Source organism: Pholcus phalangioides, unplaced genomic scaffold (assembly GCF_987345545.1).
Source record: "Pholcus phalangioides strain wild (caught in Gottingen) unplaced genomic scaffold, Ppha-v1.0 ptg000013l_1, whole genome shotgun sequence".
Classification (NCBI taxonomy): Eukaryota; Metazoa; Arthropoda; class Arachnida; order Araneae; family Pholcidae; genus Pholcus; species Pholcus phalangioides.
In genome coordinates, this window is record NW_028301606.1 from 2,429,146 (window position 1) to 2,443,721 (window position 14,576).

General features: G+C 39.1%; 1 protein-coding gene across 1 annotated transcript in view; it reads left to right on the plus strand.

The window, feature by feature from the left end:
• Window positions 1-771: 771 nt before the first annotated feature.
• The window catches only part of ND-75 (NADH dehydrogenase (ubiquinone) 75 kDa subunit), a 39,685-nt gene continuing 25,880 nt past the window's right edge, over window positions 772-14,576 (plus strand). Inside the window, exons 1-3 of the mRNA XM_089240586.1 lie at window positions 772-976; window positions 1,110-1,191; window positions 12,304-12,404. Coding sequence (XP_089096712.1) covers window positions 1,128-1,191; window positions 12,304-12,404 — 165 coding nt within the window. The 5' untranslated portion in view covers window positions 772-976; window positions 1,110-1,127. The remainder of the gene's footprint in view (window positions 977-1,109; window positions 1,192-12,303; window positions 12,405-14,576) is intronic.

Here is a 14,576-nt window from a genome sequence, read left to right on the forward strand (position 1 = left end):
ACCACTCATAACGTAATCAGAAAAAGGGTTTGCAAAGTCGCTTGAAAGGTTGCAGCCAAAGCTGCATTAAGAGTTCTTTTCATTAAAAGACATTTCAAGCGTCTTTGGTTACAACTCTGCGCGTTTTTGCTGATGGAATTAAAAGCAGTGCTGTCACCTGCCGACATATGTCAGAAATTGAGTTGTCTCAAATTGTCACTAGATGACAGCCTGGATACTATTTCGATGGTTATGCTACCTGTTATCATAGTTTTAATTTTTTATCAACGGATAGCACTAAAAATTTTGTAATAGGGGTCATTCAAGTATTACGTCAGCATCGGGGGAGGTGGGGGGGGGAAGGAGGGGTTTCGGATTTGCCGACTTTCAATGACAAGGGTGGAGGGGGGGGGGGTTGAAGGTTGTTTACGCCATCAACCACCCTTTTTGAAGAATATGAAATATTCCAAGCTGCTGACGAAATTTTGCTGACAAGGGGAGGAAGGGGAATCAGTGTTTTGATGACTTTTGCTGACAAGAGGGGGGGGGGGAGGAGGTCAAAAATGGATGAAAATCTGCTTATGTAATACTTGAATGACCCCATAGCAAAAATTCGTGATTTATCATTATAAAAGTTTACTTCATTTCAGGAAATTGATATTTTTATTGCCGGATGAACTAGAAAAATCTGAGAAGTCTCTTGGCATATGGTCAAGAACGTTTGAAATCCAAATACGAAAAATCTCTGAATCTCTTTTGTCCAACCAACAAGTTTGTTTGAACCCATAATAGTCATATTTGTGATAAGACATATTTTCTGATTGATTGAAATACATCTCTACTGTTATTATGTTGAGACAAGAGGAGAAACGCACTATGCTCCCTGTACATTCCCTACAAGTTTCCTGAATGTTAAAAGCTCAAGTTCTCAATTAGTAAACACAAGTCCTGAAATAAAGATTTTGATGCTTCTTTGATATTTTTTTTTCAGCTTCAGGTATCATATTATTTTTACCGTTGCATATTATACGAATGTTATGTTATTAAACAATGCATAAATTATAATTATTGATTATCTTTATTGTAAAGTTTTGATTAATTTAAAACTATAGTCATGTTTTGTTTTAAAGTGCAACAGAAAAGCAGTCATGTTTGTCTTGATCAAGAATTGCTTGCCACCGAGGCATTTGATGAAACGAATCCGCCCTACAGGTAATTAAATATTTTGATGATCATGATTCTCATTAATGTCTTCATTTTAACTCATTAGTATGTGTTTGTAGCAAAATTATTCACTTTGACGTCCACAAATAAATCCATTTTGAAAGCATCCAGTGCTGTTTCAGCACATGGGCCGACACCAAGACTGACTAAAGGTGGCTACGCATGTAATTGCAAGCTTGACAAGCAAGCATGTTCAATCTTCTTATAAAAGCATGCATAAATTTCTCTTTCGCCTCCACATAGTACAAGCGGTAGAGTATTTACAGGGCGGATGCTTAGCGGGCTGTAGCGCAGGAAGGCAAATTTGAAGAATGAGTGGCTGAAAAAATTAGTAAAATTGGAAAATCGTGGGAAAACTAAATCCACCTCTGCCCAGAGAGTTTGCAAGCATATGAATGACCAAAAAAAAAGGGGCGAACCAGGTCTGTGAGCGATCAATAGTGTGACCTTTTGATAATTTTTCATTCACGTGCAAGCATGTAGATGACAGAAAGAGTGACTTTGAGAGTGATTATCTACATTAGTGAGTAATCACACAAAAGTGTAACCTAAAACATTTGCAAGTATGTGAGTGACAGAATGACCAAAAGAGTGGCCTAGAGAATGTGCAAGCATGTTAATGACCAAAAGAGTGGCCTAGAGAATGTGCAAGCATGTTAATGACCAAAAGAGTGACCTAGAGCGTGTGCGAGAGCATGGGAGTGATTGAAAGAGTGACCTAAGAAAGACAAATAACTCAGTGAGTGACCAAAAGAGTGTGTGAGCATGTTAGTGAGCAAAAAAAAAAAAAAAAAAAAATACCTAGAGGGTGTGCAAGAATGTCAATGGCCAAAAGAGTAGCCTAGAGCATGTGTAAACATGGGAGTGAGCAAAATTATATGCAAGCATGTGAGTGACTTAGAGACAGGTGTGTTTACAGGAATGGGGGCTAAGTGGGTTACAGCACAGGGCAGTGAATTCGAAGAATGAGTGGTCAAGAAAATTAGACTATGGGCACCACATCCTATGCACCCTCGATTAAGCCACCCTGGCTGCGATTCTGTCCAGCAAACACGTTTGTGCTGAGGCAGATTTACGGTTTTGCTGCTTGTGAGCTACACAAATTTTGCCGCCTTTCGCCCATTCTAGTATAATTTTCTTGACCACTCATTCTTCGAATTCACTGCCCTGTGCTGTAACCCACTTAGCCCCCATTCCTATAAACACACCTGTCTCTATGTCACTCTTTTGGTCACTCACATGTGTTAGCGAATACCACCTGCTCTTTAGATGTAGGTGCGTAGCAGAAAGACACCTGCCATGTAGCGGTACTATCATTTAGTATCATTCGATGTTGAAGTGTGAGACCGGACGCATGCAAGAAAATGCGCTCCCGATGGGTCTCTGATGTATCATATAATTTAATCATTTAATTAAATCTCTCATATTAACGATGCTGTCTCTCCATCAAGAAACGTCTCATTCGTTTAGTCTATAATTCAGAAGTGGGATAGACATAGATATAGACATAGGCATAGATATATAGTGATAACGATGATGCTATGCATATCCCACGTGCGTTGATGTTTATGAACTAGAGCCCACAATCGGCAGCTTGCGAAGTTTGTCTTCTCGACGACGAAACAAAAAAAAAAGTTTCTTTCTTTTTCTACTGGTGATTGCCGATGACGTCCGCTGGTTGCTGTTTCCGATGACGTCCGCTGGTTGCTGTTTCCGATGTCACCCGAGGATATCCGAAGTGTACCGAGGATTGCCGAAGTATACTAATCGCTGTTGAGGTTAAAGATTCCGTGGATCTCCGATGTTACCGAAGATATCGATGTCTCCCGACGATTGCCGATGTCACCCGAGGATTCCCGAAGTAGTCTAATGACTGTTGAGGTTAAAGATTCAACGATATTTCTGATGTTTCAGTGATTCTACGACCTATCCTTGCTGGTGGAAATATGATGTGATGATTTAGTGCGCGATATTAGTATATGCAGTGCGAGATATTAGTGCGTGTATGATGTATATTATTCTGCGACGTTTCCGATGTGTCGAGGTGTTGTGATGGTGATAGTGCGCGAGTGTGATGTTTAAAATTTTGCGCAAACTTTGATTGATCCACAGTGAATTAGTTATTAGGTTATTTCACACATTATATATTATACATATTATTATATGGTTCCACGTTTGACGATGCGAGGGTTATATTAGCGCGCAAGTGCGATGTACAAGATTTTGCGCGAATTTCGATTAATTTTCAGTGAATTCATTTCTTTTTTATTCATTTCTTTTCGTGTATATGGAGTGAAGTGAAGTGATTTATTTATTATTGTTGCTATATAAGTGGTGAGTTGAACTATTTTCGTTTCATGATCGGAGTCAATTTAATGCTATATATATATATCTTCCGTACCATTATTAGGCAATAATACCATAGCACTGGTCATTTTCTTTTCTTTTATTATTATTATTTTTTTTAATATTACAAGATGTCATTCTTAGCGAAAGCGAGAAAAGGTGACTTGAAAATTCTCGCCGAGGAGCTTGGGGAAACAGTTGATCCCGATTTTAAAGTTGCTGATTTAAAACTATTAATTCTAAACTCGAAGAATTATGAGGAAGAATTTGTTAGGGTCCTTGTCGATACCGTTATAGAAACTAGAATACAACGAGAGATTGATGAGCGCGAGGAAAGGAAGCGTCAAAATGACATGGAGATGAGAAAGCGTCAGGATGACATGGAGATGAGAAAGCGTCAGGATGACATGGAGATGAGAAAGCGTCAGGATGAAATGGAAATGAAAAGGATGGAATTGGAATTGGAAAAGAAACGGTTAGAACTGTCTCTAAGTTCAATTGGTGGGGGTATAGCGAGGGAAAATGATAGTTCATTTAAAGTAGATCTTCATAAATTGATCCCAAAATTTGATATGAAGAATGATATTAGCTTATTTATGACCTCTTTTGAGCGTCAGGCTAAGATCATGTCCATCCCGAAAGAACATTGGGTTACGCATCTCATTAGTGTATTACCATCAGAAATTGTTGCTCTCATTGCCAGAGAACCTGAGCAGGAAGCTGCTGAATATGACTATGTTAAGAAACTTCTGTTGAGACGATTCAAATTGTGTCCTGAACAATTCCGTCAGCTTTTCAATAACCACAAGAAAAGTTCGGAAATTACGTGGAAGGACTTTGGCTTCGAATTGAGAAATTATTTCGAGGAATGGATAAGCGGATTGGGAATAAAAGATTTCGAAGGGCTAAAAGAACTTATCGTAACAGATCAACTAAAACGTAGTGTGAATACAGATGTTCGTAATCATTTCATTGATGAATGGTCAAAAATCACTACCGTGGTAAAGTTGACAGAAATGCTTGATGAATATGAAAGTGTGGTCATGAGCACTTGCAAAAAAGTGTATAATAATGAATATTCAAAAGGCTCTAGACCACCAACTCAAAGCTTTCGAGAAAAATTTAACAAAAACAAACCACAGAAAGAAGATAATCATTGGCGAAAGGACATTGATACTGGCAAACCTGCAGACCATAACGCGTGTTATAACTGTTACCAGAAGGGGCATTTTTCCAGAGATTGTCCTAAACCAAAAAGGGTGAAGTTCTGTACATCTTGTAAAAAAGAGGGTCATGGTACCAAGGATTGTTCAACAAAACCAAAAAATCCTCTGGTGAACACAGCTATGTTCACGCCGAAAATAAACATTCCTTCTCACAACAAAACTGTTCGTATCAATGAGGTTGAAACTGAAGCTGTTGTAGATACAGGTGCTGACATATCTATGATGAAACAAAATTTTGCTCAAAGGGTAAACGCCGACGTTCGTAATGATGTTATTTCTCCTATTAGAGGTATTGGTGGTCTTAGTAAACCTCTAGGAATTACAAAAGTGAACGTCGCCATAGATAATGTAGTAATGAGAAGTATTACATTCTATATCGTAAAAGACGATACTTTTGAGGGACCAAATGTACTCATTGGTAATAATGTTATCGATTCACCGGAATTAATCATGATACGGAAAGAAGGAAAGTCACAGTTCCTTAATATCGATGAGTTTGATAGATTGTGTAAAATTCAGGTCGAGGAAGTATGCCAAATACCAATAAAGAAAAATAGAGGTATTTTGCGTGGATTCTGGCATGATGAGAATAGCGAGCCTGATTCCAGTGTTGATGTTTCTGATGTTATGGTTGCAAAAGCAATCACAAGCAATAGGCAACCTATTATTTGTGAAGAAATTAAAGTCGGCGATGTCATAAAGGAACAAGAAAAAAATAGGCTGTGCGAATTACTTAATTATTATCGTTCATGTTTTGCGAAAGAACCTGACGAAATCGGATGCATCAATACAGCTGTGATGCACATAAATGAAATTCCAGGAAGCAAACCGGTAGCACGATCTCCATACCGTGCTTCACATTATGAAAGAAAAATACTGCGAAAAATTACAACTGAAATGAAAGATCAAGGAATTATACGAGATAGTATATCGGAGTACAGTAGTCCAGTACTACTTGTTCCCAAAAAGACTGGTGAATACAGAATGGTGATTGATTACAGGCAGTTAAATGCTCAAACCGTGAAAGATAAATTTCCCCTTCCATGTCTTGATGATTTGCTTGACCGTCTTTCAGGATTTAGCATGTTTTGCATTCTTGATGCATGTCAAGGATTCAACCAGATCCCAATGGATGATGAATCATCACGTAAAGCTGCGTTTACAACACCTGATGGACATTTCGAGCCAACTCGTTTATTTTTCGGGTTAGCAAATGGACCTCCAGTTTTTCAGCGTGCGATGTCTGTTGCTTTGGGTGATCTATTGTGGAACACTGTAACATGTTTTGTTGATGATATATTTTTTGGCGCATGTGATTTCGATGACATGATGGTAAAATTGAAAAACGTTCTGGAAAAACTGCAAACAGCTGGGGTGACATTGAAACTATCCAAATGTGAATTTGGTATGCCCGAAGTGGAATATCTTGGTTTCGTGGTAAGCAGAGAGGGATTGAAGCCTGGGCCAAGGAAATTAATTGCTATAGCTGAGTATCCAGTTCCCAAGACTAAAGAAGAACTACGACGATTTTTGGGTTTGACTGGTTTCTTTCGGCGCTTCATAGAACGTTATGCTATCATAGCATTTCCTCTTAACCGTTTACTTAGGAACAATCAGTTATTTGAATGGAATGATAAACAACAAAATGCTTTTGAGATCTTGCGAGAAAAACTAGTATCACAACCGGTGTTAAAGTTATTCGATCCTTGTGATGAAACAGAATTGCACACTGATGCAAGTGCGGTCGGATTAGCAGGTATGCTACTTCAACGTGACAATAGCAACAATCTAAGGCTGGTGTACTGTGTGAGTCGTAGAACTCATCCTAATGAAGAAAAGTACCACTCCAGTCGTCTTGAACTCATTGCTGTTGTATGGTCAATGACGCGACTTCGACCGTTACTACTTGGCTTGAAATTTACGCTTGTTACCGACTGTTCTGCTATCATATACTTGAACACTCAACGAAATATTAAGCCTCAAATTGCGAGATGGGCTGAACAACTTAGCGAATTTGATTATGATGTGAAACATTGTCCTGGAAAGAATATGACGCACGTCGATGCTCTCAGTCGTTCACCTGTGGAAGAATGTGAAAATACATCGTATGACGGGATTCGTTCTAACGGTCCAAGTGAATTTAATGTAAATCCCAAGGCATTTTACATTTCCAACGAAAGAGATAGAGTTTCTCTTATTCAGTCTCAGGACAAAGAATTGCAGAAAATTATTTCCGTTCTCAAGAAGCCAATATCTAAACGTACTCATCATGATAAATCTACTATTGATAACTATGAGTTGAATGAAGGTATACTATATCGCATCGAAGAAATTAATTGCAAGCAACGAAAGTTGTTTGTGATGCCACGAACCATGAGAAAATACCTTGCTGTGAAATATCATGACTTTTCAGGTCATTATAGTGCAGAAAAAGTAGTACAGATGATCAGAGAACATTTTTGGTTTCCAAAAATGGTGAGCTACGTCAAACAACATGTGAGACAGTGTGTGGTCTGTGCATTTACAAAAGCACCATCAGGAAAGAAACAAGGGAAATTGAACCCTATACTCCCAGGTAAAAGACAGTTTGAAATTATTCACATGGATTTCCTAGGACCATTGATATCCAGTTCTCATCGCAACAAAGAACTTTTGGTCATTATTGATAACTTCACGAAATTTGTGCATTTACGACCGTGTCCTAATTGCTCCACGAAAAGTGTACTCAAGTACTTTGATGAATTCATCAATGATTATGGAACTCCCCATCGTGTTATAACTGATCGAGGAACCTGCTTCACGTCAAAAGCATTTGAAGATTACTGTAAATTGCATGGAATCAGACATACACTTATCTGTAGTCAAAGGCCACAAGCAAATGGTCAAGTCGAGCGTATAAACAGAGTTCTTATACCTATGATAACCTCGTCTGTTAAAACTGAGTCGCATAGGGATTGGGATCGAGTATTGTCTGAAGTGCAAAGATCGATAAATTGGGCACCCAGTAAGTCCACAGGCAAGTCCCCTTTTGAACTTCTACATGGATACAAACCCGAAAGACCTGGTTACTTCCCACCGGAATTATTGCCAACGTCTTCCGAATATGAGTCACCAAACAAGTTGCGTGATCAAGCTCGAGAAAATATTCTGGACTCAAAAGAGAAAATGAAAGAGATGTACGATGCTCATCACAGCGTTGCTTTTAAATATTCTATTGGTGATGTGATAGTGGTACGACGGTTACCAGAGCAAACCGGAGTAAGCACCAAAACACAAGCAAAGTACCGAGGTCCAATGGTGGTTGCTGGAATACTGCCATCAGACACATATAAGATCACTGATTTTCGTCAAAGTGGTCAAGGGCGGGGAAGACGAAAAAATTATACAACAACAGCCCATGCATCTCAGATGAAACTATTCCATCTTATTGACGATGAAGATCAAGTTATTGACTCAGAGCTCAATGACGATGATGATGGTGAAGTGAAACAAATCAACGATAATCATGTATCAAATGCATGTACACCGAGAGAGGATTATTGCGATCCTGACAATGATTCAAACATAGTGAACCGTCCTAAAAGGGCGAGAAAATTGCCATCATATTTGAAAGACTATGTACTATAAGAGAACTGTCATTATTTTCTGACTTTAATTCATATTATGTGTGTGTTTGTTTATTTTAGTACTTTGTTATATTTTGGCATTTATATTGTGTATCGTGTTTTATAGTTTCCATAATTTATTTTTGCAAGTAGTGTATTTGTTGATATACTCCAGAAAAATTGTGCTGTGCAAAATAATGTATCATGTGAACGAGGACGTTCCAGTAGCAGGGTGGCCGAATGTTAGCGAATACCACCTGCTCTTTAGATGTAGGTGCGTAGCAGAAAGACACCTGCCATGTAGCGGTACTATCATTTAGTATCATTCGATGTTGAAGTGTGAGACCGGACGCATGCAAGAAAATGCGCTCCCGATGGGTCTCTGATGTATCATATAATTTAATCATTTAATTAAATCTCTCATATTAACGATGCTGTCTCTCCATCAAGAAACGTCTCATTCGTTTAGTCTATACATGCTTGCATATTATATATATCCCTGCTAGGCTAAGATAAATTTAGCTGAAATTTTTAATAATTTCCAATAATAAAAACTCTCGTGACATAATGCTTTTGAATCATACTTTGACGACGAAGATGTTGAGAAAATTTTAGGGAACAGACGTGGCCTGGGACCGTAATACCAGAAACTAGAATATACTGTGAAGTGCCAAAAATGAGTTTAAAATGAATTTTATGATAAGAATTGCCTCATTTCACTTCTTTACAGTATAAGTGTGAGTAATGATCAGGGCCTCAACTAGAGGAGGGCAGAAGGATCTCGTATGCTAGATCATGAAGGGTGCTGAGTTTACTATTTTCCATTAAAAATTCGGGGGGGGGGGCAAATTCTATATTTTCTCTGGGTGGCAGCGTAGATTTTTCTTTCTAGTTGTGTCCTTGGTAATTATCATGACCCCATAAGGGCAGAGCTGCAGTGGGTGGTTCTCGTCATTTGTTGTTTCACACTATAAATTCACCATAGAGGGGCCCACAAGACGTCCCAACCTAAGGGCTCTGCTGCAGGTTGTGGGAGCCATGGTAATGATAGCTCCATCATAAAAGCTGTAATGTAAACTGAAGGGCCAAAAAAACTGGTACAGGCATGTGTATGCAAATAAAGAGATATGGAACCAATCAGCGTACGGGGCTGCGGTCGGCAACACCTATATAGCACAACAAGTGTCTGGTATAGTTGTTAGATCGGTTACTGCTGCTACAATGGCAGGTTATCAAGATTTAAGTGAGTTTGAACATGGTGTTATAGTCTACGCACGAGAGATGGGACATAGCATCTCCGAGGTAGCGATGAAATTTGGATTTTCACATACGACCATTTCACGAGTGTACCGTGAATATCGGGAATCCGGTAAAAATTTAAATCTACGACATCGCAGCAGCCGGAAAAAGATCATGCAAGAACGGGTTAATGACGACTGACGAAAATCATTAAACGTGACAGACGTGCAACTCTTCTGCAAATTGCTGCAGATTTCAATGCTGGGCCATCAACAAGTGTCAGCGTGCGAACCATTCAACGAAACATCATCAATATGGGATTTCGGAGCCGAAGGCCCACTTATGTACCCTTGATGACTGCACGACACAAAGCTTTACATCTCGCCTGGACCAGACAACACTGACATTGGACTGTTGAGGACTAGAAACACGTTGCCTGGTCTGACGAGTCTCGGTTCTAATTGCGTCGAGTTGATGGACGTGTACGGGTACGGAGACAACCTTATGAATTCATGGAACCTATATGTCAACAAGGGACTGTTCAAGCTGGTGGAGGCTCTGTGATGGTATGGGGCGTGTGCAGTTGGCGTGATGTGATATGGGACCCCTGATACGTCTAGACACGACTCTGACAGGTGACAGGTACGTAAGCATCCTGTCTGATCACCTGCACCCATTCATGTCCATTGTGCATTCCGACGGACTTGGACAATTTCAGCAGGACAATGCGACACCCCACATGTCCAGAAATGTTACAAAGTGGCTCCAGGAACACTCTTCTGACTTTAGACACTTCCGCTGGCCGCCAAAATCCCCAGATATAAACATTATTGAACATATCTGGGATGCCTTGCAACCTGCTGTTCAGAAGAGATCTCCACCCCTTCTTACTCCTACGGATTCATGGTGTCAATTACCTCCAGCACTACTTCAGACATTAGTTGAGTCCGTGCCACGTCGTGTTGCAGCACTTCTGCATGCTCGTGGGAGCCCTACACGATATTAGGCAGGTGTACCAGTTTTTTTGTCTCTTCAGTGTATATCAAGCCATCTGGCACAATTGTGACTAGTAAAACAATCGCGTGGCAAAATATGCAGGACAATTTCTTTGAAAGCAGGACGTATAGTCACTGGCATTTTGTTCAATAAACAATGGTTTGTGGCTTTGTACTAAAAAAAAAGTCAGGTTTATCCCAGAGTCACTTAGGCAAATACATTGTCAGCTACCCATAGGATCTTCCGTAGCAAAGCTACACATGAGGTTTTGCACCTGGGCAGCAGGTGAGCTTGAGCTGCCCTTGATCACATCACATAAAAACAATCACCAATACAAACTAGAGCTCACCGACTGTGCAATCAAAAAATGCTTTTGAAAAATTTCATAGCCACCCATGCTCGCTTGTGCAAAAATATTGAACACGCATGCTTGTCAAGCATGCAGTTACATGTGTAGCCACTTCTAAGAGTACAATAGGGCAAAGAGCTATTTTTGTAAGACCATCCCATCTGGTTAGAAATACCTGCCTAACAATTTGCATAGTTACTCTCGAAATTGTAATCAGATCACATTTTGGAGCCCCCCCCCCACTTTGGACTTAGTCCGCAGATGGTTATTTTCCCATAAGCGCAGTCAGCATCAACGTGCTGACTTCTTTTTGCTCCAAGCAGTCACCTCTTTACTGTTGGTCCATTGAAGATGGCCAAAAAATATGCAATCACACAAAAAATTCAATTTATTACTTCAATCAATCAAGTAGGCAGTAATATGTCATTCAATCAAAATATGTGGTAAATACAGAAAACAACATATAAATTTATACACAAATAATTTCTGTTGAACAAAATAACTTATGTTGTTAATTAATGCAAATTAACAAGGACAGAAAGAGAAAAAGGGTTGCCAAAAGGTGGTCAGAGGTGCAATTTTGGTGCAAAACAGTCACTAGGTTGGTGCTAAACCATGCTTAAGGAAAATTAATTAATCCCCATACCATAGGTGCTGGAAGGATTTGAGTCCCCCCCCCCCCCCACTCCCAAACAATTGATAAATATGCAATGTAACATATTCCTTTCTTGAGTATGCGCTTGAGTACTATTATACGGGATGGCAGGAAACTTTAAATCTCCCTAATGTTTAATTTACCAATATATACTGTGACAAAAAATTTATTAACCAGTTTACTAAAAAAACAGACATTTGGTGCATTTGTTTCGACGAGAGCTTGAGATTCTTTCTTTAACCCTCTGGCTGCTCATCCCGCGATTTCCACGGGCAACTCAAATGTAGCAAAATCTGCTCATCCTGCGATTTCCGTGGGCATGTGTTTTTCTTCCTTTATTGAGGAGCGCATCCCATTTAACCACTGAAATAAATTATATACAGTATTAGACGTTTCATTTATGTTTTGGCCAACAGATGTCGTTAGTTGTCTACTAAATTGCAGCATTTGAAGGCACATGGTATTACCGCTCAAACTTCACTTTTTGAGTGAAAAAAATTAGACAATTTTTGAAGCAATTTCGGTCCACAAATTGAGCAGTCAGAGGGTTAGTCACCAGATGTCGCAAAATCTTCTGCAATGTGCCTCTCAAAAGACTGTTCAGTGAACAAGAAATCGGTAGCAGTGCTAAACTACTGTCAATCTTCCTTGAATAATTATTTTGAACTTTTTTGTATCTTACAGCATGGTATGCTACAGCAGTAGCTCAGGCGAAACCAGAGAAAATTGAGGTTTTTATTGATGATAAACCAGTTCTTGTTGATCCTGGCACTACAATTTTACAGGTGAGGAACATGTTTACATAAAGAAGCAGCTTCTGTATATCATTTCTTAATAAACACAAGGTTGTCATAATTTTCCATTATTGATTTGTCATTTACCTTTAAGCTGCAGGAATAATCAGAGATGCTTCTTTCATAACAGCAGCATGTAAAAAAAAAAACTTTTTCAGTTGGCTTCTGTGAAACATAGATGGCACCCCCCCCCCCCCAAATGCATATGTTGCAAATTCAATGTGTGTGTGTGAAACCTGAACAGAAAGCAGGCAGACACTGTATGAGACCTGAACCTCTCTTTGAGAAAAAAAAATAGTCCCTTCATTGATTAATGCTTTTATGTGCACCTTTATAAACCGAAAACCTGTCTAAAATGGAGTATTGTTTCAGTGTCTTAGTGTTTGTTTCATACATGTTTCACTGTATAATGCTATCAAAAAAAAAGTGTGGTACAAACAGGGAATCTGGGTTTGAACCCATTATTACTGACAAAGTAGTGATTGTGTGGAAGCAAACACTCTACCACAACTCAACAATATACACACATCCTATGCAAATCTGTTAGAGGATAGAGGAATAATGAAAAAAAATGGGGGGGGGGGGAAACTATATAGAATATATATGCCTACTCCATCTATGTGTCATGTTAAGAACTTCATGTGAAAAAAAAGAAAATGCAGATTATCACAGCATGATTTTGAGCAGGCTGCTGTGCCCGTCATCTGTAGCAGTCTTTTTTCAGCACCAAAGGTTAAACATACAGTTGACTCCAGATCTGACGGAAGTTTTATCTGCATTTTTAGATTATCAAGAAGGTTCCAAGATTTTAATTCCAAGTGCCTCAATATAAAGAGCAGTGCTGTAACTAGGCAGGTGCATCCGCATAGGGCCCACTTCGAAGGGGGAGGGGGGCCCAGAACTGACCTAAATGAGCCAGAAGGGACCCTAAATGCAAATTCTTGCAGAAGGCACAGGAATGGCTAGTTACGGCAATATAAAGAGTATTTTAAAATAAATTTGGCATATTCTGAGCTGTCTACAGCCTCAGCTATCGACCATATAAATGTTAGGAATGTCTTGATAACGAATGCAGAGAATTTTTGAAGCCTGTTTAAAGGCTAGAAGTCTCCTTAAGGTTTTTGGTGAGGAATCGAAGTGTCCGTTAAATTGCTTCTCCAGCAAAGGTGGAGAAACAATTTAACAAACAACTCTCTCTCACAAGTGGGAATAGAAATAGTTCTGCTGTAGATGTTAGGATACCCTGTAATGAGAAGCTTGAGCAATTTGATTACATGTTTGCCGAAACTCAATATGTGTGTGCTAAAAGGTGCATAAAAAAATCCTCTGACATTGAGTGTTCAAACTGATTATTTACTTTTAATTTCTTTCTTTTGCCTTCATTAAGATGTCCCCAAAGTTTTATAGTTGTCTGATGGGTAGACAAGGGTGTGGTACTTCTCCAACTGAAAAAAATTGGTATCGGTGCTTAAAAGTGTGATCACTAAATTGAGGTCTTAGTACCACTCAAAATTTTTAGTCTTTTGCTGAAAGATAGGAGGAGGAGGGGGGGGGGGAATCACGGGCTACTACTATGACTTAACTGCACGTTTACTTTGTAAACATTCCTCTGTGGAATTTCTGTTGAGTCAGTACATGCCGGAATGTGTGTTCTGAGTATAAAGATAAGTGCAATTCGGATAAAGGGTTACCAAATGACTGAACACCAGGACTTACACTGTTGCAGAGATCTCTTCCAGCCCAGCTTCGTAGCAGAGTCTGGAACAAAGTGTGTGTACCTAATAGTTTGAGTATGGTGTCCGAGGTTTCAGTGCTGCCATTTAAAATTATGAATGAAGTGTAATGATTGAATTACATTTGTACTATCATAGGCCTGTTGATCTCTGTAGCGAGATTTTTCAGTGAGGAGATCGGCTCAAGATAAAGGGCTACTGTAAATCATAATAAACAGAAATTTATTTTGCAAACAAAACATTCATCATGAATAAGGTGACCATAATTGAGTCGGAAAAATTCTAGAAATTGAGATCTTATTGACATAAGTTGGTAAAATCACCAATCAATGCTGAAATAGCTGAAAAATTACAAATCAGTGAGAGGTGAAGGACTGATGGAAATCTATGTGAATTGAAAACTTTAAACTTTAAACTAAAACTTTAAACA